We start from the raw sequence: 25,999 nt of genomic DNA on the forward strand, positions 1-25,999 counted from the left end.
GGAACCGGGCGCGTGGTCTTGAATGTCTATTTTGCAGGTAGGTAAAGCGTTTCACCAACCTGCTGAATTATTGAGTTGGTAAGAGCATGTCCAACAGCCCTTTTAAGTTAACTTTTTAGTTAAAATAGCATTTTTCCTTCTTCTAGCAGTACCTTTAAAATTGTGTTTCTTTCTACAAATGCTACAATGAACTTTCATATTTGAAAGTTCACTGTAAGTATTATTTAATTATACTTTCCATTTCTTTCAATTTTTTTAATCTCTTCTCTCTCATTGTCTCTCTTTCACCCTTTCTCTGAGTTCTCTCTCCCACGGACCCTCAAACAAACTCAATCCCAGCGCCTCATCTCTCTCCCTCAAACAACCTCAAATCCAAACCATTCGAATCAAATGGCCTATCGTTTGATTTTCTGAGTGTATGATGTGTTGGGTTTTTTTGTTTTCTATTTGTAAATGAAACCAACACATTTACGGTCTTTAATTATCACACTTCTCCCTGCACTCTCCAATCTTCACCGGACCCTAGCTCACTGTCATCCAAATACGGGTTCAAGAAATTCTTGAGGCAGAGAAACAGAGATCCATAGAAATCCATAGACAAAGAAAATCATTCATTGCATGAGAAGTGGATCTGAGCAAAAAGAAAAGGCATCAATTTTTGGTTTCGCATCTCTTTCTCCTCCCTCCAGAAGTTGTGATCTTCACCGCATCAATTTTTGCTATGTGTGTGAGAGAGATTGGAAAGAAAAGGGAACGATAGAAAATAATAAAATAATATTTAATTAAAAGATACGGTTAAAATAGATGTTCGGTTAGAGTGTGTAGTAAAAAATTAATAGCTAAAATAAAAAAAATATATATGTATTTTGAATGGTTAAAATAACCACCATTGCTGGATAATACACTTTTTGTTTCATGATATCATACTACTACTAAGACATACCCTTACAAAGTTTTTCATCTTCATCAACATTTTTATAGGTCTCCTCTAATATATATTTTCAGCTCATTCAAAACGGAAACACATTAATTTAGTAAGTCAGTTTACTACGACTTACCTCTTCCTTTACAAACTGCATAAACTCATCTTTCCTTATAAACTGCATAAACACCTCAAGGCAACCCTAATATATCAAACAACAAATAGAAAATTAAGACAACATATACGTATATTCTAATATATATGAAACAAAATTTGGTTCTCAATTTTAGAATACCTGTCCAGGTATGTCTGTGAGTCCGTTGAAAATATAAACCCCGCAGTTTGTCTTCCACCCTGTTTAGTCTCAAAATCAACAAGTTTGCCCGCGGTGGTTTGAAGAAGGCATCACAATTCAGTATGAACTCATTTCCAGAGGGAGACCACCTTCCTTTGTAAGTGCATCTTGACGGTAAGTGTAAGCAAGACCAGTAATTTAACTATTTTTATTTTTACATGATATATAGAATGTAGATATATCAGAAAAGGGTTGTGGTTCGTATGGCTAGAATGGAGATGACTTTGCAGTTGGAGATACATATATCAGCTCGACAGATATATCAGAAAATGGTTGTCGTTCGTATGACTAGAATGGAGATACATATACATACGAACGGAGATGGCTTTGCCAGCAATTACGATGAAGTTGGAGACTTGCAATTTTGGCAATTTCAGGGTAGATGCAGAGATGACAGGCAAAAAAAAAAGGAGGAAACATTGAAGACATTTGAAGGGTGAGAGTTACAGCTAAACTGGCTTGTTAAATTAATGTGTTTCAGTTTTGAATGAGCTGAAAATGATAGAGGGGACCGATAAATATGTTGATGAAGATGAAAAACTATGTCTTAGTAGGTGAAATGCTATACTTACCTGCAAAATAGACATTCAGTACTACTCCGTTAGGATTGCAGTATAAGAAACAAATCCGAGAAGCTTTTTGTGTTTTGGTAAATGGGTAGGCCGGACTGAAAGAGGGGCTTTTTTTTCTTTTTTTTGGGGGATCAGTATTCATAGAAACTAACAAGACAACGCGTGTTTTTTACATGATCATGCGAGTTGCCAAGTTTGTTTTTGTGTCAAGATTGGTATGTGTTTTAAGGATCTGGCTTCAATGCGGTTGTCACAGGGCCTGGGCATCGGTCGGTGTCGGCAGAAAAAAACTTCAACCACACTAAAGTCGGTAAATTCATAGACTTTTTCCGACGAAGATTTGTACCAACATCAACGAGTCGGTTACGGTGACAGTTGATAATGTCGGTTTGGGCTGGGCCTTATCTGGATTGGAAAATCAAGTCCAAACCGAAAGAAAAAAATTTTCCTCCACTTTTTCGGCAACCAAACAGCAGAAAGAAAAAAAAAAAAAAAGAATTAAAAAGCATTAAAGCATATTAAAAATACTCGGTCAGAGAACACAACTTGAACCATAAAAGGCACATAAACTCGAAGCCAATCACGGTCTAAAACATGCTTAGCAAGAAAATATCTCTTTTCGTCCACTTTCTTGGCAACCAAACAAAAAAATATATAATCAAAATCATATAAAAAAACACATAGACGTGGAGTCATGAGTAAGAGTGAGAGAGGAGGAGATGTGATGAGAGAAGGGTGAGAGAGAGAGAGGCAGAGAGAGGAAGATGAGACTGATGGCTGGCTAGGGTTAGGGGAAATGAGAGAGAGATTCATTTGAGATATATATAGGCCACATATTAAGTCAAAAGGACGCCGTTTTGATAGGAAATTTTTTTTTGTTTGAAGTAAAATTATAAACATTACGCCTTGTATGGGGCTCGAACCCAGGACCAAAGACAAAGAGCCTTGCGCTCAACTAACTGAGCTACATAAGCGTGAAGCAATTGTAACTATCTTTGTCACCGAAATATAATGAATATTAACAAATATTCAAAACGGTGTTGTTTTGACATATCATTATGGCATCGTTTTGAGAGGCGGTAGAAGTCAAGTCGGTGTCGGTCGAAAACCAACTTTCCCAAAATCCTTTCCGCCTATCGAATCGACAATGTCGGAATAAAAAATTCCGTTCTGCCTACCATCCGTCATCTAGTTGGTTACGGTCAGTATGCGGCACGCAGTGAAGTTGCCCAAGCCTAATCACAACTACCTCATAGATGCTATTATCCTGTCCTTGCTGGAGAACCCACTTCACTAGCAGCAAGGACGGGATTCCAGACCCTTATACTCAAACCCTAGTCCATCTCTTTGAGCTACAATTGTTAATCTATCAGCCGCAGCAATGGCGAGAAAGCAAAGGGCTCGAATTCAAATCCACCAATTAAGGCAACCCAACCCCAAAGAAGCAACAATAATAACAAAAGTAGAAAGAAGAGGATCATACCCACTTCGAAGTTGAGGAAGACCAAGAAAACATTGAAGAAAAAGAAGAAGATGATGATTATTGATGAAGAAAAGGAGAATAAGCTACTCTCCTTTCAAGCCTCAAGCGCAAGACAGGGGTTCGTGTTTTAGGTATTGTACACGCATGCCTCTGTTGTGCCACATCATGTTGTAAAAGTTTATTTGTAAGCTTAGTGTTCCTCTTTAAAATGATGATTTTCCTTGAGCGAAATGTTAGAATCTAATAAAACTCCCACATTTTGCCCATCAAAATCCTAAGTGGCAAAGGGCACATGGCCCCAAATTGAATTTTTTATTATTTCAAATCTTTTAATTTTAAATTCAAAATCAAAATAATAAAAAACTTGGACCACCCCTTAAAAATCTTTTTATTTATTTTTTCATTATTTTGATTTTTAATTTAAAATTAAAATATTTGAAATAATAAAAAATTCAATTTGGGCCATATACTTTTTGTAACCTAAGATTTTAATAGGCAAAATATTAAGGTTTTATTAGATTCTAACATATCTACAAATGCTAGGCTTACATGGTTACAGTGCGCGAGCCTAACTCTATTTGATAAGTAAGTAAAACTTCATTTAATTCCATATATTTAGAGAAAAAAAAAAAAAAAAAAACTAATGTGAGGGCTTTCAACGGAATAAATAGGAGTTAGTGCACGAAAGCGATCGAAAAAGAAAACTACATGTAGCCTGTCGTGCACGATATTATGTATTTTAATAATTAAAAACGTAAACCCCCATGACATGATTCTTAATTAAGGCACTCACCAAATTTTATTAGTCAATTTTTTTTTTTATTTTTTTTTTATTTTTTTTTATCTATTTAGTTATAAACTTGTTTAAAGCATTTATAACTGCATTATCATTTTACCTATTCATTTTTACTCTTTAATTTAAATATTATTTTTAAAATATTTCTTTATTCTTTTCCTAAATTTATATTTTTGAATATTTGTTTTTATTTTAACAATCATATATTTTTAAGAAATTTTATTTTCCTAACCTAACGGGTATTTTTTTTTAAAAAAAATATTTGACTTATCATAATGGTTATATTTGTTAAAATTTGTCTTTTCCTAACGATGGTGATCAATGGTTTGGCTTGCCTTCGTGTTCCAACATGAATGTGTTGGGTGGAATGAGAGTATGAGAAAAAAATAAATAAATTTTTATTATTTTGATAAGTGAACAAGTCACGAATTTGCTGAGTTTAACAATTTGGATTTTGGTGAGTACTAATTAAGAGCACTCACAACAACCGTTTCATTTTTATTTTTTAAAATTTTTATAACAAAACTACTTTTGATTTTATATTCAAATATACCTTAATAATGGCTTTCTCTATTTTTTCTTATACCATTAAAATATTATTTATTTATAAAATACATGTTTCAAAATTCCATCAAATATAATCTCTCAAGAGGGAGGAGAGAAGTAGTTTATGTTAAAATAATTGATAGCGAAGCTAAAAGCTACCCTATTGCTACTTCTTGTCCCTAAATATAGGTTTATTTATTTATTTATTATTATTATTATTATTATTATTATTATTATTATTATTTTAAATACTTGAGCAACTTTAGGTTTTCTAAGCATTGGATGTTATACCATGTGAGAAATACGTACATACTTTTTAGTAACATGTTAAAAGACATTTTTTTTACCAACGTATTTAAGAAAAGTGTTCAAATAATATCTCACATATTAAGAGACACCTATTATTTATTGATAAAGGAAATCTCTATTCTCCTTTAGAAACCTAAAGGTCATCCTCAAAGTAACTCAATCAACTGAGAATCACGTCTTGTAAAATGAAAGTCATTAGTTTAAATCTGTCGCCCTTTCTCTACTGTGACATGTTAAAAAATAAAAAATAAAAAATAAAGCATTTAGGAATGAGATATACGGGTCAGCACCAAGGAGGAACACCTCGGCCCAAGTCGGCGAAGTCTATTTGAGCTGGATCATTTTCCAAACAGGTCAAATTCAATCCCAATTTTGACTCTTGTTAGGCCCACTGAGCCCGGTCTGACCCGCGAAATCTGAGTGATATTGCGCTTAAGGCAAACGAATTTCGGGGTTTCTTTATTTCTTATCCCTCTGTCATTCGCAGTCGTCGTTCTGAGTGTGTTAGGGTTTTCGTCTGCTCGACCGCACAAAACTTTCGTTTTCTCTTTTTGCGTACGGTATTTCCTTCAATTTACCTCTCAAATTTTGGAATCTCAACGCAAAAGTACAAATTTAAAAATTAACCAAAAGATTCTCTACAGCTTCAATTTGATTTCTTTGATATTATGTTATTTGAAAAATCGGATCTTTTGTTTCTCTAATATCGTTTATGTGATATGTTTTTTAATGCAGATTAATCTATTGGTAATTTATATCTTTATATGTGAAAGAACATGTACTCCTCTAGAGGTAGCAATGCCTATGGGCAGAAATCGTTCGCCGGGCAATCCGCTTACGGCACAAATGTAAGTTTTTTTTTTTTTTTTTTTTTTTTTTTTTTTAATGTGTTAGTCAGAGTCAAATCTTTATTTTTATCAGTGCTCGGAGCAAATCTTTTGTGTTGTTCTCGCTGGGTTTTATTTCAATTTCATTGAATGCGCAGCCACTCATTTTATGATATTTGATTTTGGTTGGTTAAATAAATTATTTTGATTCGATAATGGTGCTGCCAGTGCCGGTTTGGACTATTGAAAAAGAGTGAATCTTTGCTTGTTTTAATGCTGGAACTAAGAGAAATTGGAACCGAATAGATTATGCATTCTGACTGAAGAAACCATTACAATGCTGTTCTTTGACTGCCTCGTGGACAAATGCAATTATATATAGATATTTTTTCATGTCTAAACTTCAAGGAGTTGTTGTGTCACATGTGCGTGTTTGGTGTCCCTGGTTTGTGTTGAAATGTGGGAGTTGTGGCCTTGCTTTTAGAGTAGAGGTCTCATTTGTCCTTATTTTATTGTATTTTTGTAGTTGGGGCCTTCGTATTCCAGCAATTCTGTTGGAGGCCCTGACGGGGGCTCTCAACAGTCATTGGCTTCTCGACATACCTCAATGTTAGGTGGCTCTCAAGAAGCCGATGTTGGTGGGTATAGAGCTCATCCTCAAGCTGTAGCTCACTATGGGGGCCAGTATAGCTCTGTGTATGGCTCGGCTGCATTAAGTGGTGCTCAGCAGGTCAGTGGATTATATTTTTTAAGTTCTTTTCCTTTTCTGGTTACTTATGCATTATCTTATATCTGCTCAACAAAACTTGGTCAATCTTATTTTTCTGCTTCCAAAGAGTTTATACTTTGTTTTATTAGCTGTCTTGTGACCTTGATGCCCTATATCATTCCTATTGACTATATGTCTCTTTGTATCCGGGAAAATGTCAGTTGGAGACCTCTCTACTTACTGTGCCTGTCTCCTGTTAACTATGATCCCCGAACAATTGACTATATATGGGGTAGTACTCTTGGAAGGAGATAATGCCTACATTTGGCAATAAACTCTCCCCTTATTTTCACTTCTCACAAAAAAAGTCGACCTCCTTTCAAAACTATTACCAAACAACATTCTTCGCTTTTCCCTCACAAAGTATTATAAACTTCATTCTGCTTTATATCACATCAATCAATTCCTTCCTCTTTTCCCCGCTCAAAACTCTTTACTAAACACACCCAATATCATCGCTTGAACATAACATTAGGTTAGATTCTCTTTGAGTGTATGCATCCTGCCAACTTGGTCATAATCCTTTGTGAGCTTTGGGGGGTTCACTCATCCAAGTCTTGGCTTTAATTAGTTATTCAATTTTTGAGTGAAGCATCTGGTGTCATATAAATACATGAAAGGCTTTCTTTGTATAGGTTCCTGCATTGAATGTGAAAGGTGCTGGACCATCAGCTTTAGAAGGTCATGGTGGCTATGCCTCGGCTATAACAGATTCACCTAAATTTGCAGCAAGTGACTATGTCTCATCATCAGGCCATGGATATAGTCACAAAGGTGATCAGTTGTATGCGGAGAAGGTTCCAGATTATTCTGGAATAGAAAGACGGCAATATGGTGACCGACAGAGTGCCTATGTTGGGAGGGACTTGCAAAGTGAACCAACTGGACGATATGCTGATTCTATTGGTTTTAGTCATCAAAATCAGGTACACCATTTTCATCATTCTGCAACAATTTTATTAGTTTCTGCTTCTTCTTTTTTGTTGGTAGTATTTTCCATATGATGAAATATGCTATGTTTTTGTTTGTGATTTTCTTTTTTCATAATGATAATAATCTTGGTTTTTGTTATTTAATTCAACAGACCGATATGTATGATCGCATTGATCAGGCATTGCTTCGACAAGAACAATTATTAAAATCTCAATCACTGCAACCTGCTTCTCTGGATGGGAGTGCCAGGTACTTCTAGCTTTTCATTGATAGATGGTGGCTTTATGATTTTATAAATGTAACTTATAGATGTAGCTTTTCATCTTTTCATAGCAACTATAATCACTTATGAATTATATCCTTTTCCCTATAATGAAGGGCCAAGGTCATCTTTAATTTTGTTTAATGAAGTGGGTTTACTCTCAATGGTATCGTCTATGCAAAGTTATATTAGATTGCAATATATTCCTTACAACACTGAGTAGCAACACATTTCTGGCAGACAAGCAGATTATCTTGCAGCAAGGGGTACTGCTAATCGTCACGCCACCCAAGATCTTATCTCTTATGGAGGAAGAGTGGATGCTGATCCTCGCAGTTTATCAATGCTTAGTGCTTCTTCATATAGTGGGCAACAAGCTCCATCAATATTAGGGGCAGCTCCCCTTAGAAATATGGATGATATCATGTATGCACAAAGTTCTTCAAATCCTGGTTATGGTGTGAGCCTGCCTCCTGGTAGGGACTATGCCTCGGGGAAAGGGATTCATGGCACACCCCTTGAATTGGATTATCAAGGTAGCATGTTGTCACGTGGCAGTCATTCAAGGGTTGACGATCGCAAGGATGACAGGGCTGCTTATCTTCGGGAGTTCGAGCTAAGGGAGGAGGAGCGGCGTAGGGAACGTTTGCGTGAGAGAGAGAGAGGTAGAGAAAGTGAGAAGGAATGGGAGCGAGAGCGGGAACGCGAACGAGAACGAGAAAGAGAAAGAGAGCGTGAAAGGGAACGCATCGTTGAAAGACGGGAGAAGGAGAGAGATCGAGAGCGCAAACGTGGACTTGAAGCTAGGCGTGGTCGATCTCCACCAAGATTCTCTCGGGACCGACCTGCTTCCTCTTTGGCGAAGGAGGGGAAACCTTTGCGACGGGATTCCCCACGTTATGATGCTCTGCATAGGTGGATCTTGATGTTTTATTTTGCGTCCTGCTCTAGTTCTGAATATATAGCCGCTTGTGTATCTTGCAGCCCTTGTAACTAACTTGGTGTTCTCTTATGCTGAAGGCTTCATTCACCTGTTAAAGAAAAACGGAGAGAATATGTCTGCAAGGTAAAAAACATGTAAAGAGCTTAGGAAATTTAATGATAATGAGAATATTGTCTTCAAGGATCTGCTGTTTTTCCTCGTGGATGTGGAGTTCAGGGCTTCATATGATTCAGTCTTGTTTCTTCCTATTATTGCTCTAGTTGTGCCTTACTCCTTTCGTATTGCTTTTTTGTCTTTGGCTTTGGGTATCAGTTTTTACTAATTTAGGTTTGCACGGCCTTGATCATGTCTAGTACCCCAAGAGTTTGGGGGTATTTTTCTTCTATATTTCCTCCTGTTGGTCCTTTGGATCTGGTTGGGAATGTTTGCATCTGGGGTTTTCATTTTGCTCTTTCCCGTCTATTTCCTTGGCTGCTCCCCATGCTTCGAACATCTCTTCCTTCTCCAATATCTTGGCCTTCTGTTTGGTACATCAGATTGATCTCACAGGTGCTTTTTATGGAGATACCAATGCCTACCTTTAGCTTTTCTACGATTTATGGCCTTGACCTTAGTTTGAATCTAGTAAACTTGTGTGTATGATTTATTTTGTTCATGGCTGATGGTGGATGTTTACCTGTTTATGGAAGAGAAGTGAATGATTTAGCGACAGGAGACAAAATATATGAGATTCTTTCATTTATTATGGACTATATATTTTGGTGCATGATTGAATTTTTTTTCTGCAACCTGATGTGCTTAGATTTCACTGCTTTTAGTAATCAGTGCTGTCCACTTGCAGGTTTACTCATCCAGTTTGGTTGATCTAGAGAGGGATTTTTTGTCGATAGATAAGAGATTTCCTAGACTCTTTGTGTCCCCAGAATTTTCCAAGGTCAGTCTTTATTATTTATTTTCCTATTTCAAGTTTAGATGGTTGAATAATTGCCTCAGGGTGGCATTTTAATTGTTTTAGGCTGTTGTGAACTGGCCAAAGGAGAGCCTTAAGCTTTCCATCCATACCCCCGTCAGGTGTGTCTCTTTGATGCTGTTACTTGACTTGTTTTCCAAAGTTTGTCTTATGCTTATCCAGGATATGCATTTATACCTTCAATTTTTTTGGTGCAAGCAACAGTTTTTGTAGTTTTTAAAAGTTTTTGTGAAAGAATCTATGACTTGTTCTTCTAAAAGTTTGGTCAAGTTGCTGGCCCCAAAAGAAAAAAAGAAAGAAAGAAAAGAAATGAAAAGGCAACAAAGTCTGGATCTCAGAACAAGCATTTGAATTCCAACTGGTTTGGTGATTTGTAATGCCCTATTTCTTTTTTTAACATGTACTTCTTCAAACTGAAAAGGATAGTCGTTATGTACTTATTTTTTTCAAGAATGGAAAGATAAGGAGTTAAGGTGTAATTGTTTAATAATTTTTTGAGTGGAGCAGTTTTGAGCATGATTTTGTTGACGAAGAGAGGACAAATGAGCTGAAAGAGCCATCTGCCGAGCTTTTGGCTGAAGAACGTGTAAAATGTGGAAATACAATTTGGAATGCAAAGGTAGGTCATTTTATATTTTATATCATCAAAGTATACCATTATGCATCGTGATGGAGTGAACACATTATTTAATTGGTGCTTCTGAGATTCTGCCCTGCTTTTGAAATTAGCAAATACAGATCACAGAAGCTTAGACCTTGTGTTTTCGTTATTACATTGTATGAGCAAGTTCTAACCCTATATAAACTGGTTGTTTTAATGTTCTTTGGCATTTTGGAATTTTTTGCTACTTGCTGGATAACTAAAACAATTGCGCATTTAGATCATAAGAAAACTGAGTGATTGGTGCTTTATGATTAAATATTTTAAAACATGGTTTTCCATGTGATAAATTTACCTTGAGAAAAAAAAATCATAATGGGCTTTCTCACACAGGCTTCATGATTCTCCCTCTTCTGCAAAGATTTTAAATGAAGTACAAGGACATTTTCCCAGCTGTAAAACATAAGATTCAAAACAAGAGCTTTACATAAAAAAGTTTGAAGTGAATACATGTGAAGCTCTCATGCTTAGATAAAAGAAGAAAAAATCGTGCGTGGATAAAAACTTTGAGCATGCGTTTAGATGACATTCTACGTGAAACTCACTGGACAAATATTGTATGTTGACATGGCTCACATTAAGTTCACATTTTCGAAATCTATTGAAGTGGAGAGCTCATAGGAAGAGGAATGAGGCCATGAGGTTGACTTTGTCATAGGACAAGTTGAAATGTTAGTTCTCTGAAGTTGAGGTTTGACTTTACCATATCACATTCTAAACTCCAACTATGCAATCTAATTTTATATATATATATATATATACATACACACACATATAAGAGTCGAATTTTGCAATCTACTAATGATATATAGAGTCCTACCCCACTGTAATATGATCCGACTTGTGTGTTGCACACCAGTTGCCTCTCTGCAGAGGACAATATTATCTTTTTGGTCCTTTTGGACTTCTTGCTGATGCTGCTTTATTGTGATTTTTATGGCCAAGGATTGGTGTCACCTCTCTCTCTGTATTGGAAAGTTTTCTAATTTATTTGTTTTATCCTGATGGATCTATCATTTATGTGCAATATCATTTTATTATTTTAAAGCTGCTTTTGGGTATTGAATTGTATCAAAAAAATTCTGCTTGAGTAAGGGTTCTTTTTCTCCTTGGTTCAGATGATCTTGATGAGTGGACTTAGCAAGAATGCTTTGGAGGAGCTGTCATCTGAAAAAAGTTATGTTGATCGCATACCCCATATTTGCAATATCCTCAGGTTTGCTGTGCTGAAAAAGGACCAGTCTTTGATGCCAATTGGTGGTCCATGGAATTCTGCTGATGGTGGTGACCCGTCAGTTGATGATACCTCTTTAATTCGGACAGCCATTAGGTTTGTGCTGTCTATTATTTGTTATAGAGGAATATTGAGTAGTACTTTTTTCTACTGAACTGAATTGATTGTTACTCTGTAGATATGCGAAAGATGTTACTCAACTTGATTTGCAGAACTGCTCACATTGGAATCGTTTTCTTGAGGTATTATGTGCTTATGATGATTGTTACATTTATTAATACCTCTTCTGTTACTTCGGATTCTTTGAATGGCAGTGAATCTACTTGTCATTACTTCTGTAGCTTATTTCATTATGCTTTTGACTTATAAAAAAAGAGCAAAGAAAAAGAAAAAGAAAGAAAAATAAAATCATGCGTGTTTATAAAGGTAACTGTTACTCTTGGTTTGAATTTCATCCACTTTCTATGGACCCGTTTGCTTGCCACCCCCATTGTCCATTTAATGCTCCTTTATGTTGGCGCCCACCTATTTTCTTGCCACCCAAATTCTTATGTCTTTAACCAATGCAGCTAGTTCACTTAATACATGGATTTTATCCGTTCACCAAGCCAACTTGGATGCAGCTTTTTAAAGACATTTTTTCTACAGCCTTTTATTTCGGCTAAAGGCCGTTTTCTTCACAAGGAAGTCGAAGTCTTTCCTTCCATTGCTTGGAAACTTTGGCTATATATGGATATTCCACATAATACTTTGACAATGAGAGACGTTGTGTTAGAATAAGCTTGGTTATAGCATACTTAGAGAATTGGGATACTAGAAAATTCTCTGAGGATATTTTGTTAGTGAAATTTGTCGGAACCTGTGGGTGTAAGCCATTTTGTGAACCGCATAAATTTGTGTGTCCTTGTGTGATTGTTTATATATATTTTTTTCCTTCCATTTCTCTACATGTTTGCCATCCAAAATTTTAATTTGTTACAACAGCAATTTTGGTCACTGGAAAATGGCAAGATTACTCAACAGGGCATAATTTGTGAAGGGGTCATAATTTGTGATTCATCTGCTTTATCTGATGAGTTGTAGAGGTCGGGCATTCTTACAAGTTTGGATTCCTTCTAGATTGTAGAGGGTGACTTGGTGTTTTTCATTGGTACTATAGCTTACATAGGTATGGGAAATTCCTTGACAGTTTTAGAGTACTCAGCAATTTCTGAGTAGTTTCTATTTTTTCATGTTCTGACTTTTTATCTGCCATACATACAACTACAGACATTTTCCATAAACATGGCATCTAAGTGCTTGGCTAAGTCAGTACATAATATTTTACTCCACAAGTTCACGATTTAGGTCTCTTCTTTGTTCCTGAAGAGCAAAGAAGAAAAATATGCTCCCTTTTTTTGTATGATGCAGATGAGACAAACAGCAATATATTCTGTTCATGGACTCTTCTCATGTTTTTGGGCTGTATTTAGAGTTTTATATATTTGGTTACTTGCACATGCTTCCTGCATTCAGTGAGCTAATTTTCAATTCTTCTTGGCATTTGTAGATACACTATGACAGAATTGGCAAAGATGGACTGTTTAGCCACAGGGAGGTTACCGTATTGTTTGTTCCAGATTTGTCTGAATGTCTCCCTTCATTGGATGCATGGAGGGACCAGTGGCTTGCTCATAAGAGGGCTGTTGCAGAGAGAGAGAGGCAACTTTCGTTAGAAAAAGAGGTCTGCAGTTATTTTGTTTGGAACATTGGTTTCATCAGTTTCACTTATGCTAAGGTTTTTTGTGCAAAAAAAAAAAAATCTAGTTCAAACAAATGTAGAGACAGAAATTCAAAAATATGTCAACATATGGATGGACATGCAGATGTTCTTAGGTTGAGTGCAGATCAAATTACACCTTGCGAAACCGTTCAGTCATGCACTTTGAGCATTATGCTTGAAATTGTTTTATATGTTATAAACAAAGTTTTGAAAAAAAAAAAAAAATAGTGAAGTGTAGAGTATTGCATGGAGATGTATCAATCACCATCAAAAGAAATTGATATTTGGCTTGCATGATATGGACTTGTGAACCCAAAGTGGGTTTGTTGAAATATTTCTGGCACGTCATCGAACTCCTCCCATCAAATTCTTAAAACTAATTGCATGGGGTTGTCTATTATTCTCCATGGTGGCTCTATTTATAGCTACAATAGTGTTCAATTTTTGGCAATCATGCCTTGTTTTTTTGGGGAGGTTTTAATTTGTAATAGCATTTTTGCTTCGTTCTTCCCCCGCTCCCTTGGTGATTTATTCTCTCTAATATAATGATATATTCTTTCAGAGGTCCAGAGAGAAGAAAGATGGGATGAAAGGTAACTTGTACTTTTTAGCTTTGTAGTTCATTTTCTAAACAGTAGGGGTTACTTTGTATACATCCTGTATACTTGGGTTGCGCCCTCTGCGCATTTGATATTACATATTACTTTATCAAAAAAAAAAAAAAACTTTTTGTTGTGCATATTCTTCCTTTTTTCTTATGATTGTCATCCATGATCAAATTGATATATGTATACTTTTTTCTTTTTGGGAAATAATTTAGATAAAGAAAAAGATTCCTCAAGAGATGTCAAAAAGGTTGGAAAATCAGAAAAAAAGAAAGAGTCTGCATCCTCTGGACAATCAGAAGATGCTAACAAAAAGGAGAAAGATGGAAATGAAGTGAAAGTGATCATGGCTGAAGAAAAGGTTGATGCAAATGACAAAGGACTCGAGCAAAAAGGTGGGACAGAAATAGGTGAGCAAAACAAAACTGTGGAGAAGAAGGAGCAGGGAGAATCTGCTGGTGCAGAGACAGGTGGCAATGTGACGTCTGGGAAGAAGAAGATTATAAAAAAGATTGTCAAACAGAAGGTTGTTGATAAGGCAGATGGCAATAGTGCCAGCAAACAAAAGGACAAGCTGGATGAGAAGGATAATGGAGAGAAGAATGCAGACTCACAGATTCCTGGTCTACAGGATGCATCTTCAGTTGCTCTTTCTGGGGTTAAAACTTTTGTAAGAAAAAGGGTGATAAAAAAGGTTCCAGTGAGAAAAACTGCTCAGAATGAAGCTACTGAAGATAAACCAAAGGATAATTCAGATCCAAGCAGTGCTGCAGTTGTGCAAGGTACCGGTGTGAAAACAACTGTGAAGAAAAAAATCATTAAGAGGGTAGCTAAAAGAAAGGTTGCTAGTTTGAAATCCAGTGATGGGGTTGCTGACAGTAAGATTGACGTTGATGCGGATGGGGCAAAGGCAGCTCTGGCAGTAAATGAGACAGAAAATGCGGAGAGGCAAGCAGCAGGTGCAGAGAACCAGGACAGTGAGATCAAAAGATCAGAAAAGAAAACAGTTCCTAAGACCAACTCCAAAACACTTGCCCCTGAGAAGCAAGACGATGTGGTTGATCCAAGTAATGTGGAAATAAAGACTGACAAGGATGATAAGAAGGATGAAAAAAGAACAGGCGAGAAAAGTGGCTCAGGGAGTAAAGTGGAGATTGAGGCTGACAAGCAGAAAGCATCTCAGAATGATAATCATAGTGGCAAGAGGGGAAAATCAAAAGATGGAGAAAAATCTAAAGATGAGAAAGAGAAAAAAGACAACTATGGAAAGGACGAGTCTAGAAGCAAATCAAATAAAGAATTGAAAGAAAAGAGGAAGTCTGAAGAACCTCCTCGGCACCCGGGATTGATTTTACAAACGAAATGGAGCAAGGCTTCCAAAGTAAGTTGATGATAGCCTATACAGTATTGAATACTACATGTTAATAAGATATGTTCTACATGTTCACCTAATTTAAGACTCCTTTTACGTACCCTTGTCTAATTTTGGATCTCCTATTACAGCTTCGCTCATTGTCTCTTTCACTGGATTCACTTTTGGATTATAGTGACAAGGACATTGAAGAATCAACTTTTGAGGTTTATTCTCCTGCTTTATCCATTTATCTTTATGTGTACTTTATCTGTACATCGTACCTTTAGAACTGTAGTTCTGAGTGTTTGGTTTTCATAACCTAGTTTGATGTAAACCTTGGAACAAGATTATAGCTTTTTTGATCCTTCCTAACTGTGTTTTGCCTTTCTTGCAGTTGTCATTATTTGCTGAATTACTGTATGAAATGCTTCAGTATCAGATGGGTTGTCGTCTTTTAACATTTCTCCAGGTTGGTTTTAGACATTCTATCAATTTGCACGCAACTTGACCCCTTCACTGAGGCATCTTCATTTACATGCCTTTTTATGCAGACATTACGTGTGAAATTTATCACGGAAAGAAATCAACGTAAGAGACAACGGGATGAAATCCATGAGAAGGAAAGGGACAAAAAATCATCAGCGAAGCGACAGAAGACTAATGAGCTCCCTCCGAAAGATTCTATTAAGTCTGAAACATTGAGTGCAGCCCAACCAGATGATGACAAAATTAAGGCCAAGGAGGATAAATCTGTTGATCATGTTGATGAGGTGAATATGGGAGAAGAAACAGATGGTGATGAAGATCCGGAGGAAGACCCAGAGGAGGACCCAGAGGAAGATCCTGAAGAATACGAAGAAATGGAGTCAAGTATGCAACATGGCTCATCTAATGAGAATAACGAAGAAGAGAGGAAGACCGATGTGAAAGCTGAGCCTGGAAAAGTGGCAGGACTGGAAAAAGAAGAAGCAGAAGAATCTTCTAAGGAGAATTCGAAAGCTGCAGAGACAAAGCCCAAGTCTGATGGGGATATGTGTGAAAAGAGAGACACAGAGGTGGATACTGGAAAGAAAGCAAACTCTGCTGTCAAGGAGGTTGCTGTTGATAAAGAACTATTGCAGGTATGCTTTTGGGAACTTTTAGCTGCTTTTATTATTTCCTGATTTCTATTTTAGCATTTTAGTTGCATTCTCTCATCATCATTTTATTAATGTTAAGTTTTGAATCTGAAACAGGCTTTCCGGTTTTTTGACCGTAATCGAGTTGGCTACATTAGGGTTTGTATTTGTTCATGTTTTATTTTATTTTATTTGGTATGTGATGTTATGATTAGTAGGGTAAGGAGTGTCTCTTGTGTTCCAGGTTGAAGATATGAGGTTGATCATCCACAACTTGGGGAAGTTCCTTTCGCATAGGGATGTCAAGGTGAGAATCTGTATAATTCAATTACTGTTATCATCACCACCCTTTTTTTTTTTTTTTTGGGAGTGTGCTATGTATTCCTTTTTTTATTGTTTCGATATCTTGCTCTTGATGGTTTGGTAGCTAACGTTTATCTGACATCAGGAACTTGTGCAAAGTGCGTTGTTAGAGAGCAACACGGGTAGGGATGACCGCATTCTCTACAATAAGCTGGTGCAAATGTCTGGCATATGAGATAGGAAAGGTCTTCGGAATTTTCCTCATTTTTCTTAAAAATAAACTTCAGTATGAGATTGCTATATTATGGTCTTGAAAGGGGATGGATACTTGGGTTTTGGTTTCCGTAATTAGACCGTTCCTGTGTTTGTTTATAGTGTCTCCCAAAATGCAAAAAGCACTTCTTTTTTTCTTTTTTTTGTACCGTTTTCCGATGATAATGAGAAAGATTCGCAAATTTGCCAGATGAGCAGCGTTTCCGAATGATGTCAGCTGCTTCTATCCTTAGCTTTTCCCATTTTGCTAGTTGTCTTGCATATTTATCTGCCTTGTTTGATCTATCTAACTAGAGTTGGCGATTGATGAGAAATTTCGGCCGCCAAAGCAAGTCTCTAAATGAACTTGAATTTAGAACTAATTAAACATATCAAAAGTGGCTGAAAAGAGAAAATTAGCTAATAGGCAACCAGTTTTGTTAATAACAATGAAAAAGATAATAGTTATATAATGAAAGCCAAGCTCGAGTAGTGTCCTTAATGCTTGCTTTTTAACAACATTCAAAGCCCTCTCCATGTTCTCTACCCCATTACTTTTCTGAAAGCTCTCATCACTTCCCGCTACTTCTACTACACCAACCATTACTGCATCCATGTCTGGAATCCGTAACTTCAGTTGTGAAGGATTGTGTATCTTTGACTTGATGGGGGCTCTGGTGGCGTTTGTGAATCCGAGGATAATTTTTGTTTTCGTCTGTGGTGGTCCGGCATAGTTGGCTCAGGGAAAAGGACGGGTCAAATTCGGGGCCTTATAATATGCGAGAACATTTGAAGAATGATCATAATTAGCTTGTATCCTTGGGCTCTGGACCATGCTCATCCACTGCCACCTGTTGACATGTCTCAGTTCAAATCTTTCATACACATCAACATGGCCATGTGGTGCACAAGGACCTCAAATTGTTACTGCTGGTTCGTCTGTTCTAAATTCCGGATTTGGATCCGGAGATTCAATCTTATAATGACAAAAAAAAAAAAGGTTAATTGTATTGCACCATAATCTATGAGACGAAGAAAAATAAAAAATAAAAAATATGTATTTATTACATTATCACATGATCATATACTCTTCTTTTAGTTTATGTGATCACGAGGTAAACATGTGAATATAAGATTAAATATGACAAATTTAGAAAAAATTTAATAGGATAGCAGTTCACAACCAATTAAATTGTTATGAATTTGATTGTTCAAAATTAAAATAAGGATAAACCAACAAACAATATATCATCTTTACTTTTTTTTAAGGATCCACCTGTTAAAAGTAATTTCAATTATTGTTGCTAGCCGGCATAATCTTTACTTTTTACAATATTACAATGAGTCCATCAAACTTCTTACATGATATAATTTGGGGCAGGAGAATCCCAAGCTTTATCAATCAAGCAAATTCACACATACCATGTGTAGTTTTTTTTTTTTAATACATAAGAACGAAATAATAAATTACAACAACAAAGAGTAGGGCAACCCAAACAAAATGCCCATAAATCACCAAAACAGATCGGGTAAAAAAAAAAAAAGGATGATACATCAAATGAATGACGCGAGCCTATAGTTTCTTGACACGAAAAAACCATGTTTAGTTTTCATTTGTTATTTTTGAAGACTATCTTTTCTTTTATTTTCTTTTTTCGTTGGTAGTAAGCCCACTCAAAGGCCACAAGCCCAGCTGAGTTTCAATCTTAGTTGGGCTCTGCCCAGCCTCCACCAAAACAAGATAACTACCACGTGGCGTGAAGCTAAGGTCCATGTTGGATTGACGGGCAACACGGTCAGCTATAACACCTGCCCAGAAATCCTCCACAACACCACAATTTCTTATGACTTTGAAGTTCCTTCACATTTATCCTTGAGCCATCATCATGTCCAGCTTCACTCACACGACCACTCCCCTCCAACCCCAACTCACCAAACCCCGTCGGAAAAGAAGCACACTCCCAAGAGCTGAAGCCTCGTTTCCGGGGGAAGAAAATGTGTCGACCCATCGACGACAATTTGTGACGACTTTATTTGCCACTACTTCAATGGCGGCGCTAGGTCTGCAAGGAACCCCACAAGCACTGGCCCAGAATTGGGGCACGCGTTCATTCATAAGGGAGCGGTTTTTTGAGCCCGGGTTGTCGCCGGAAGACGCGGTGGCGAGGATCAGGCAAACTGCCGAGGGGCTGCATAGCATTAGGGAAATGTTGGAGACCATGTCTTGGAGATATGTCATTTTTTACATTCGGCTGAAGCAGGCTTATCTTTCTCAGGATCTGAAAAACGCCATCACTACGTTGCCCGAAGGCCGCCGAAACGATTATGTTAAGACCGCAAACGAGTTGGTAGATAACATGCTTGAGGTAATGCCTAGCCCATTGGAAAATTTGACTCTGCTTCTCAACGTTATATTTGGTTAGACTAATTTTGGTGGACATATTTATTTACTTTTGAAACAAAATGTTCATATATATTTCTAACAAATGATATTGATTTATTTTTCAGCTTGACTATTATGTTCGCACGCCAAAAGTCTATGAATCGTATCTATACTACGAGAAGACATTGAAATCAATAGATGATCTTGTGGCATTATTTGTTTAGTGTATATTTCTCTACATGCTTTAATGGAAGCATGGCTGCAATTCACAATCAAAGATTTGCGGCCAATACAAGGTGATTAAAAGATCTTCAATGACTTCTGCTAAACTCTTTGCAGTATTTGTTGTTGTTGTTGTTGTTTTTTTCTTTCTTTTTCATGTAAAATGCAGATTGAAGGAATTATATGACGGCCTAAATCATGTTATGTGAAGGGAAATGTTAGAAGATTTGGAAAAAAGCACTTCTATAAACATCAAAAGACTCAAACAAACACCTATATAATACATAGATGTAACTTGTGCATGCTTATATATATATGTATATATGCATATAACTGTCATGATAGATGATCATGAGGGTCGAGATATTGCTACAGCTAAGGTAATAATTAGGAGAATGAATAGGAGTATTCCTCCAAAAGAGCCAATTAGAGATCCAGAAATGCGGTCACAGAAGGAATTGAATTGTTGGCAAAATGAAGACCAGTTGGCACTTGCATTGCCGTTGTGTGCCAAGTAGACTATAGCTGCCGCTGCAGAAGCTCCAGCAGTGAGAAGAGCCATCATTACCTTAACCAAATTTGAATATATTATACTTCAAATAGAAATATACTTATTCTAAAAGCTTAATTAAGCTAATAAGAATGGGTAAATTTAAACATTTAATTTATATTCTAACAAATAGTTCTTAACTTGCTAATTAATAGTTGAGTATCATAATTACCGTGTCAAAGATGAGCAAGATGATCCTAGTATTTTTTGCCGCACTCCTGATGATGTGGAAGATAGATAAGGGAAGAGAAAGACCAAGGTAGGCACATACAATCGAATTCGCGATCACAAAGAACCTGTTGATCAATATTATAGATCACCACTCGAGTAACGTTAACTTTGATGATCTCAAAACATATCTAACAGGTTTATTTATTATAAGAAAAAAAAATTATGAAGTGTACGTATCATGCATGCATGGTGACAATTAAATTACTTACGTGAAGGTGGGAATATCGTTGTACTGGGCAGTAAATTGGAGAAACTGTGTGAAAAATGGAAGTGTTTGGTCGGTTGTAGCCATTGCCACCGCACTTGCTAGCGTTCCAGCAGCTGCAAGAAGTCGAAGAATGAAGTCCATTATAGACAGCCCTCTTCTATTCATCACCCTTCGTACTGTTGAGGTTGAATGCTTGGAATGAGGTTCATCACCAGCAGCCTCAAGTGCTCCTTCCTTCATTTTCTTCGGATGATGATGCTATGATCAGCTGAAACTACTGTTTGGCAAAGCTTATATATATATATATATATAAGGGAGACGTGCATGCCTTTATATATATATAGTTTATACCACGAAAGCAGGTTTGGAGTTTCTAAAAGAATCCACCACTTAGAAACAATCAAAGTGGGATAGGTTGGGCAACTTCAAGTGGGCTGGGTCTTGCTTCTGTGAGCAGGCCAAATTTCATTCTGTGATTGGGTTCCTGATTTTACCTATACGTAAACTTAGGATGGAGCTTTTGTATTATATCAATAATCCCAAAACCCTATTTACCTGCTCATTGTTGCTTTATCTTGTGGATATTTTAAACAAATATGGGCTTCTTTTTTTTTTTTTTATTTAATTCAAAAAGTGTAAGTAAGCTGGGGAGACCAATTGTAGCTATCCTACCTGGGCGTGACTATAGTAGCACCTACTCGTTGAGAGTCGCACAAAAGGGGCCTAGACGGTGAGAACCGTAAGCGCTCCCTCAAGTCTGACTGAGCCATAACCTAATCCAACCCCACCAAAGCGTCAATGAGAATCTAAGGCAACTAATACTAATCAGATATATGTGAAAATTCTCAATTGCAAAAATTCAAACTCATGTTCTAATACATACTTTGACTGCTTAAAAATCTTCTTGAGTCATTGAACTACCACCCTTGATGATAAGTGTCCTAGGCTTTGATGTTTGGAACACCATGCAATACGTTTCTTTCACGCGAATTGGATAAGGCTCAAGCTTTTGCCGATAAGTGTAACCCTAAAGAATTCAAATATTATATCTATATGGGCCCTCGTCCTATACTCTAGTAAGGCATGCTATGAATAGTAACAAGTGGTCTTTACATATTTGGTACGACTGTCCAATGCCCTTAAATTAATTAATAAAAATAAAAAAACTGTCAGCTGTATAAATGCTCGCATTTTTTGCATGCGATCGAGGTCAAGTTGTGAAATGTGTAGGTTGGAATGAGCAATTAACCAATCAAGACTATCCCAGGATACTACCTGTTTTTTTTTTTTTTTTTCTCATCCATGAAACCCTTTACAGCATTTTCAGTGTATCCTTTAAATGCTTCCTAATACCATTAAATTTGCAGGACTCATCTACGTGAAAGTAGATCAAATGGTTTTTCTTTTTATTTTTTTTATTTTTTAAGTATGGAGAAAATGGGGAAAAAAAATACGAGTAAATGCTCTAGCATTTTTTAATAAAAAATTGCAAAGATTAGACATTAGTTAAAATTTAACGAAATTTACAAAAATACTCGCACCAGAATCTTTGCAATTTTTTATTTAAGAAAATATGGGTATTTTTAAAATATTTAATAAAAAATCTTAATAGAGGTAACATTACAAAAAATTAAAACTTCGATAGTTTTTAAACTTCAACTAATAATTTCAAAATAATTTTGTAAAATTTTTTCAAATAATTAATTACAGACACCACCAGAGTTTGGCATGGAAAAGTTAAAAGAAGAAAAGGATCTTCTCGCATAACGATGAATTGAGTATAGAATAAGGGGGAAATTTTTTTTTTAACAAAATAGGTAATGGAAAAAGGGTACGAATTAACCAAAGTTGTATCTGGTACGCGCATAACGCGGGCCAATGCAACTGCTTTCCAACGAATGTGACTTTCCGATGAATTCTACGGCCGGGCCTACAATTTTAAAATAGCCTTCATCAAAACATTTTATCCTAATCGAACAAGAAATTAACTAAAACAAAGATTAGTGGTTTCATCGGTTTTGAGGTGGCCGCTACTAACAATCGGACCCAAGTTTAATGGTGGTTGCACCAAATGTGATTGCAACTATTTTAAGTTTTTAAGAATGGCTCAGTCATTTTGAATCGTTCATTTAAAATGATGGCTCAAATAAGGTATTACATTCCATGCAATACTTAGGGTAATTACAGAATAATATAAGTCTACAATTTTAAAGAATTAGACAATTCATTCGGAATCAACGATTTGGATTTCGCCACCTAAAACAATCATAGGTTTACCCACTTGGGTTTGGTAACACTTTGTTTTGCTTCTATATAACGTGCAAAATGTTACTTTTGCTACCCTAAAATTTATTTACTTCCACAAACTTTGAGCTTAATTTGCCAATTTGGTTGAATTTTCTTCATCAAGTACTAAAAAAACAACATAGTCACCCATCACCGTCACTTGTATCTTATGCCGATGGGAATATATGAATATCAGGATTTTCTTCAGTTCAAATGAATTGAAGAAGATTCAGTTAGTTACAGTGGAAGGGTATTTTTGTCTTTTCACTTTTTGAGATGACAAAAATACTCATCCACTATAACTAACTGGATATTCTCCTATTCTAGAGAGATCCTAATTTGAGATATGGAAGCCTAAATGAAATAAAAATTGAGTACTTAATTGTCATAAGGATCTTTATGTCCATGCTATATATATATTGTAACAAACCCAAATTCACCATATCCAACTGCCATGATCTTCAAGCATTAAACCCAGCCCCCTCAATCAACTCCAACTTCCATTAGTGTCAAGCTAGAAAGCCCCCTCTTCTTCTTCTTCTTTCTCTCTCTCTCTCTCTCTCTCTCTCTAAGATCATTTTAAAATGAAAACAAAGAATAAGGGGAAAATGGGTAAAAAGATGATGAGATCTTCACTTATCAAATGGAGTTTGATTTGTTGGGAATAGTGAGTGGAAAGAGGGAAGGAAGATAATGTAGATAGAGAGATGGAATTGAAACTAAAAACATATATAAGAGTAAGACACATGAATTTTCACGTGTAAATGACACTTCGCAAAAGCACATATTGTAGAACAATGCACTTGGACCAAATCATTGAGAGAAATATGGTAAAGAGAGAACTTACTTGGTAGCTGCAACATCGATAATTTGTACATCTCCTAATCGCTAGTAAACCTCTTCCACAGCATGTGAAGTGATCATTGCTATTGCCACTATCGATCATCATAATCATAGATCTAGCATGTGAATAGGAGATAAACATGTAGCCAAAGATAACTTGCCGATCCATTAATTGTAATATATAGAAAGAATCCGGACCATCATAGATGTATGTATGTATGTATATCTGTATCAAAGATGATATAAGAAATATTTAAGCATATCGGCAAGTCATCCTTGGCTGCAGCGCATTACCTCCCATCCTCCACATGTAAGACCATGGATGAATAATACGATAAACACCAACCTGGCCTGTACTTCAAGATCAAATCCCCCATAGGCCATAGACATGTCTCTGTAAGCGTTTGTCATGTGGGCTATTTGTGGAAGTGGGCTGAAGAAGAAAAAGAAGAAGAAGAAGAAGAATGGAAAAGTGTGTTGTTCTAGCTATAGCTAGTAGAGAGTGGAAAAGTTGCACTCTGCACACCTACCATGGTTGAGGCGTTGAACCAAATAGGCAACTCTTTTCCTCTCTCTTTCATCAGGGATGAAAGTCAGAGAAATTTTTATGTATTTCAAGGGGTCATGGGTTTGGATTCGGATTCCACAGTTGCATATAAGACCTTTTAAGAACAGCTTTTAAACGCCACATTATAAAGTTGACTTTTAAAATTATAATTAAATTAAAATTAACTAATTATTTATCTCAAATTTAATAATAATTGTAATTTGACCAAACCCTCAATCCTTCAATCCCTTTGGTCAATTAAATGGTTCGATGATCCCAAACCGACCACAAAGAATTAGGTAAGAAAAAGTGTAGAATTAATTGGTGAGGAGATGGGCATTAATTGGTGACGTAATGGGAATGGCAGTAGTGGATATGGGTATGGGCTATGGGCGGGAATGACATGGGCCAGGGCTGCTTTTTGGTGATTGGTACCAAATTCCACCATGATGAAATAGAAAAGCGAGCTTATCTTCAGAAGCATTTTCGTAAAAAAGTGTTTGTAATTTGTAACTCTTTCTTCCATCTTCAAATCATCAAATCATTTTGATTCAAAATCAATACCTTATTTTGCAAAACATATTTTTCTACTTGCCAAAACTAACCACAAAAAGTATTTTCAAGAGTGCTAGGTAGAATAAGGATTTTGCACTCGAAGGGATCACATTAACTGCCTATTTGGTTTAAAAGTTTCAAAGTATGCCGCTCGAAAAAAATAATGATTTCAAAATAGAGTTAATAAAAAGTAAAAACACAATTTTTTTTTCTTTTTAAATGCAATTAATCTTTTGATAAAATTGACTAACACAAGACTAGATCAAAGACTACAAAATTCGAAAAAATGAGTTTTTTAAACTTAAAAAAAAAAATTAAAACGAAGACGAACATTGTGGAAAGTGAAGATGAGTGATGAGATTTGTATCATTTGTCAACCAAGGGATGCGTGGTGTGTGTCTATAATTGATGGTCATGTGTTTATTTGTTAAGAGAAACTTCACTTTAGACTCTTGAACTATCGTGTGTTTTGAGAAAACTCGTTCAAAATTAAAAAAACTCTCAATTTACATCCACGAACATTTAGTTTCAATCATTTTACTCCCTCCATTAGTTTTAGGCTTTTAGCCGTTAAATTCTAACGGAAATGTATAAAAAGACCAAATTACCTTTCAATTTTGTTTTTTTTTTTAACCAAAAAATAAAATAAATTGAAATTAAGGGTAAATTTGAAATTTTATGAAAAACTCGGAGGTATAAATGTCATTTTGTCACTTTTAATGTTTAAAATCTGACGGAGGATAGTCAATTGAATCAAATTAAAAGTTTTAGAAGTTAAATTGAGAGTTTTTGAAATTTAAGATAGTCTTCTCAAAACACGCAATAGTTCAGGGGTCTAAAGTGAAGTTTTCCCTATTAAGAGCCCCTACTATCAGGTCTATCCTGATAACATTCATTTTTTAGCCTTCAATTACTATGTGACACATCATTAATTTAAGAGAAATGCAAAAAATAAAAGTGAGAACAATCACACTAAATCAGAGAAAAAAAAAACCCGTAACCAACAAGACCCACGCCATAGTGGGTCTGGCCGTCAGTGAATGCCTCAAACCCCGGCTGCCGTGACCTGCCTCAAAACCCGTTTCTAATACCTCAAAATCTATTTGTAATGCCTCAAAATCTGTTTCTAATGTAATGTCACAAAACTCGTTTCTAATGCCTCAAAACCCGTTTCTAATGCCCCAAAAGCTATTTTTAA

General features: G+C 36.1%; 3 protein-coding genes across 4 annotated transcripts; 2 read left to right on the top strand and 1 right to left on the bottom strand.

Annotated features, from left to right (window-relative positions):
* Nucleotides 1–5,448: 5,448 nt before the first annotated feature.
* Nucleotides 5,449–17,208, top strand: LOC132177246 (protein SHORT ROOT IN SALT MEDIUM 1). 2 transcript variants are annotated; one of them, XM_059589495.1, is made up of 21 exons: nucleotides 5,449–5,543; nucleotides 5,719–5,831; nucleotides 6,337–6,540; nucleotides 7,215–7,505; nucleotides 7,664–7,761; nucleotides 8,015–8,689; nucleotides 8,795–8,840; nucleotides 9,559–9,651; nucleotides 9,733–9,788; nucleotides 10,195–10,306; nucleotides 11,467–11,678; nucleotides 11,761–11,824; nucleotides 13,132–13,305; nucleotides 13,907–13,937; nucleotides 14,165–15,330; nucleotides 15,453–15,527; nucleotides 15,698–15,772; nucleotides 15,855–16,424; nucleotides 16,539–16,580; nucleotides 16,666–16,728; nucleotides 16,870–17,208. In XM_059589495.1, the coding sequence occupies exons 2-21, from the start codon at nucleotides 5,760–5,762 to the stop codon at nucleotides 16,957–16,959; spliced, it is 4,209 nt and encodes a 1,402-aa protein (XP_059445478.1). In that variant the 5' UTR covers nucleotides 5,449–5,543; nucleotides 5,719–5,759; the 3' UTR covers nucleotides 16,960–17,208. The 2 variants fall into 2 exon arrangements, with proteins under 2 accessions (XP_059445478.1, XP_059445479.1); XM_059589496.1 differs by having other exon boundaries at nucleotides 5,449–5,538.
* Nucleotides 17,209–18,830: 1,622 nt separating this feature from the next.
* On the top strand, nucleotides 18,831–19,777 carry LOC132178998 (photosynthetic NDH subunit of lumenal location 2, chloroplastic). The gene is made up of 2 exons (XM_059591604.1): nucleotides 18,831–19,342; nucleotides 19,485–19,777. Exons 1-2 carry the CDS (start codon nucleotides 18,863–18,865, stop codon nucleotides 19,581–19,583), a joined length of 579 nt encoding a protein of 192 aa, XP_059447587.1. The 5' UTR covers nucleotides 18,831–18,862; the 3' UTR covers nucleotides 19,584–19,777.
* A 122-nt stretch (nucleotides 19,778–19,899) lies between these two features.
* LOC132178997 (casparian strip membrane protein 1-like) lies at nucleotides 19,900–21,129 on the bottom strand. Its single transcript, XM_059591602.1, has 3 exons — nucleotides 20,572–21,129; nucleotides 20,304–20,427; nucleotides 19,900–20,149 (listed from the first exon to the last, which is right to left on the bottom strand). Exons 1-3 carry the CDS (start codon nucleotides 20,808–20,810, stop codon nucleotides 19,931–19,933), a joined length of 582 nt encoding a protein of 193 aa, XP_059447585.1. The 5' UTR covers nucleotides 20,811–21,129; the 3' UTR covers nucleotides 19,900–19,930.
* Between the last annotated feature and the right edge of the window lie 4,870 nt (nucleotides 21,130–25,999).

Source organism: Corylus avellana, chromosome ca4 (genome assembly GCF_901000735.1).
Source record: "Corylus avellana chromosome ca4, CavTom2PMs-1.0".
Classification (NCBI taxonomy): Eukaryota; Viridiplantae; Streptophyta; class Magnoliopsida; order Fagales; family Betulaceae; genus Corylus; species Corylus avellana.

What these genes read in the sequence shown, in the direction of transcription:
- LOC132177246 (XM_059589495.1), top strand. Translation starts at nt 5,760, where the DNA reads ATGTACTCCTCTAGAGGTAGCAATGCCTATGGGCAGAAATCGTTCGCC. An exon ending in TCCATCCATACCCCCGTCAG is followed by an intron (nt 9,789 to 10,194) that starts GTGTGTCTCTTT and finishes TGAGTGGAGCAG; the next exon opens with TTTTGAGCATGATTTTGTTG. An exon ending in AATGGAGCAAGGCTTCCAAA is followed by an intron (nt 15,331 to 15,452) that starts GTAAGTTGATGA and finishes CTCCTATTACAG; the next exon opens with CTTCGCTCATTGTCTCTTTC.
- LOC132178998 (XM_059591604.1), top strand. Translation starts at nt 18,863, where the DNA reads ATGTCCAGCTTCACTCACACGACCACTCCCCTCCAACCCCAACTCACC. An exon ending in TGGTAGATAACATGCTTGAG is followed by an intron (nt 19,343 to 19,484) that starts GTAATGCCTAGC and finishes TTTATTTTTCAG; the next exon opens with CTTGACTATTATGTTCGCAC.
- LOC132178997 (XM_059591602.1), bottom strand. Translation starts at nt 20,810, where the DNA reads ATGAAGGAAGGAGCACTTGAGGCTGCTGGTGATGAACCTCATTCCAAG. An exon ending in AACGATATTCCCACCTTCAC is followed by an intron (nt 20,428 to 20,571) that starts GTAAGTAATTTA and finishes ATTGATCAACAG; the next exon opens with GTTCTTTGTGATCGCGAATT. An exon ending in TCTTGCTCATCTTTGACACG is followed by an intron (nt 20,150 to 20,303) that starts GTAATTATGATA and finishes AATTTGGTTAAG; the next exon opens with GTAATGATGGCTCTTCTCAC.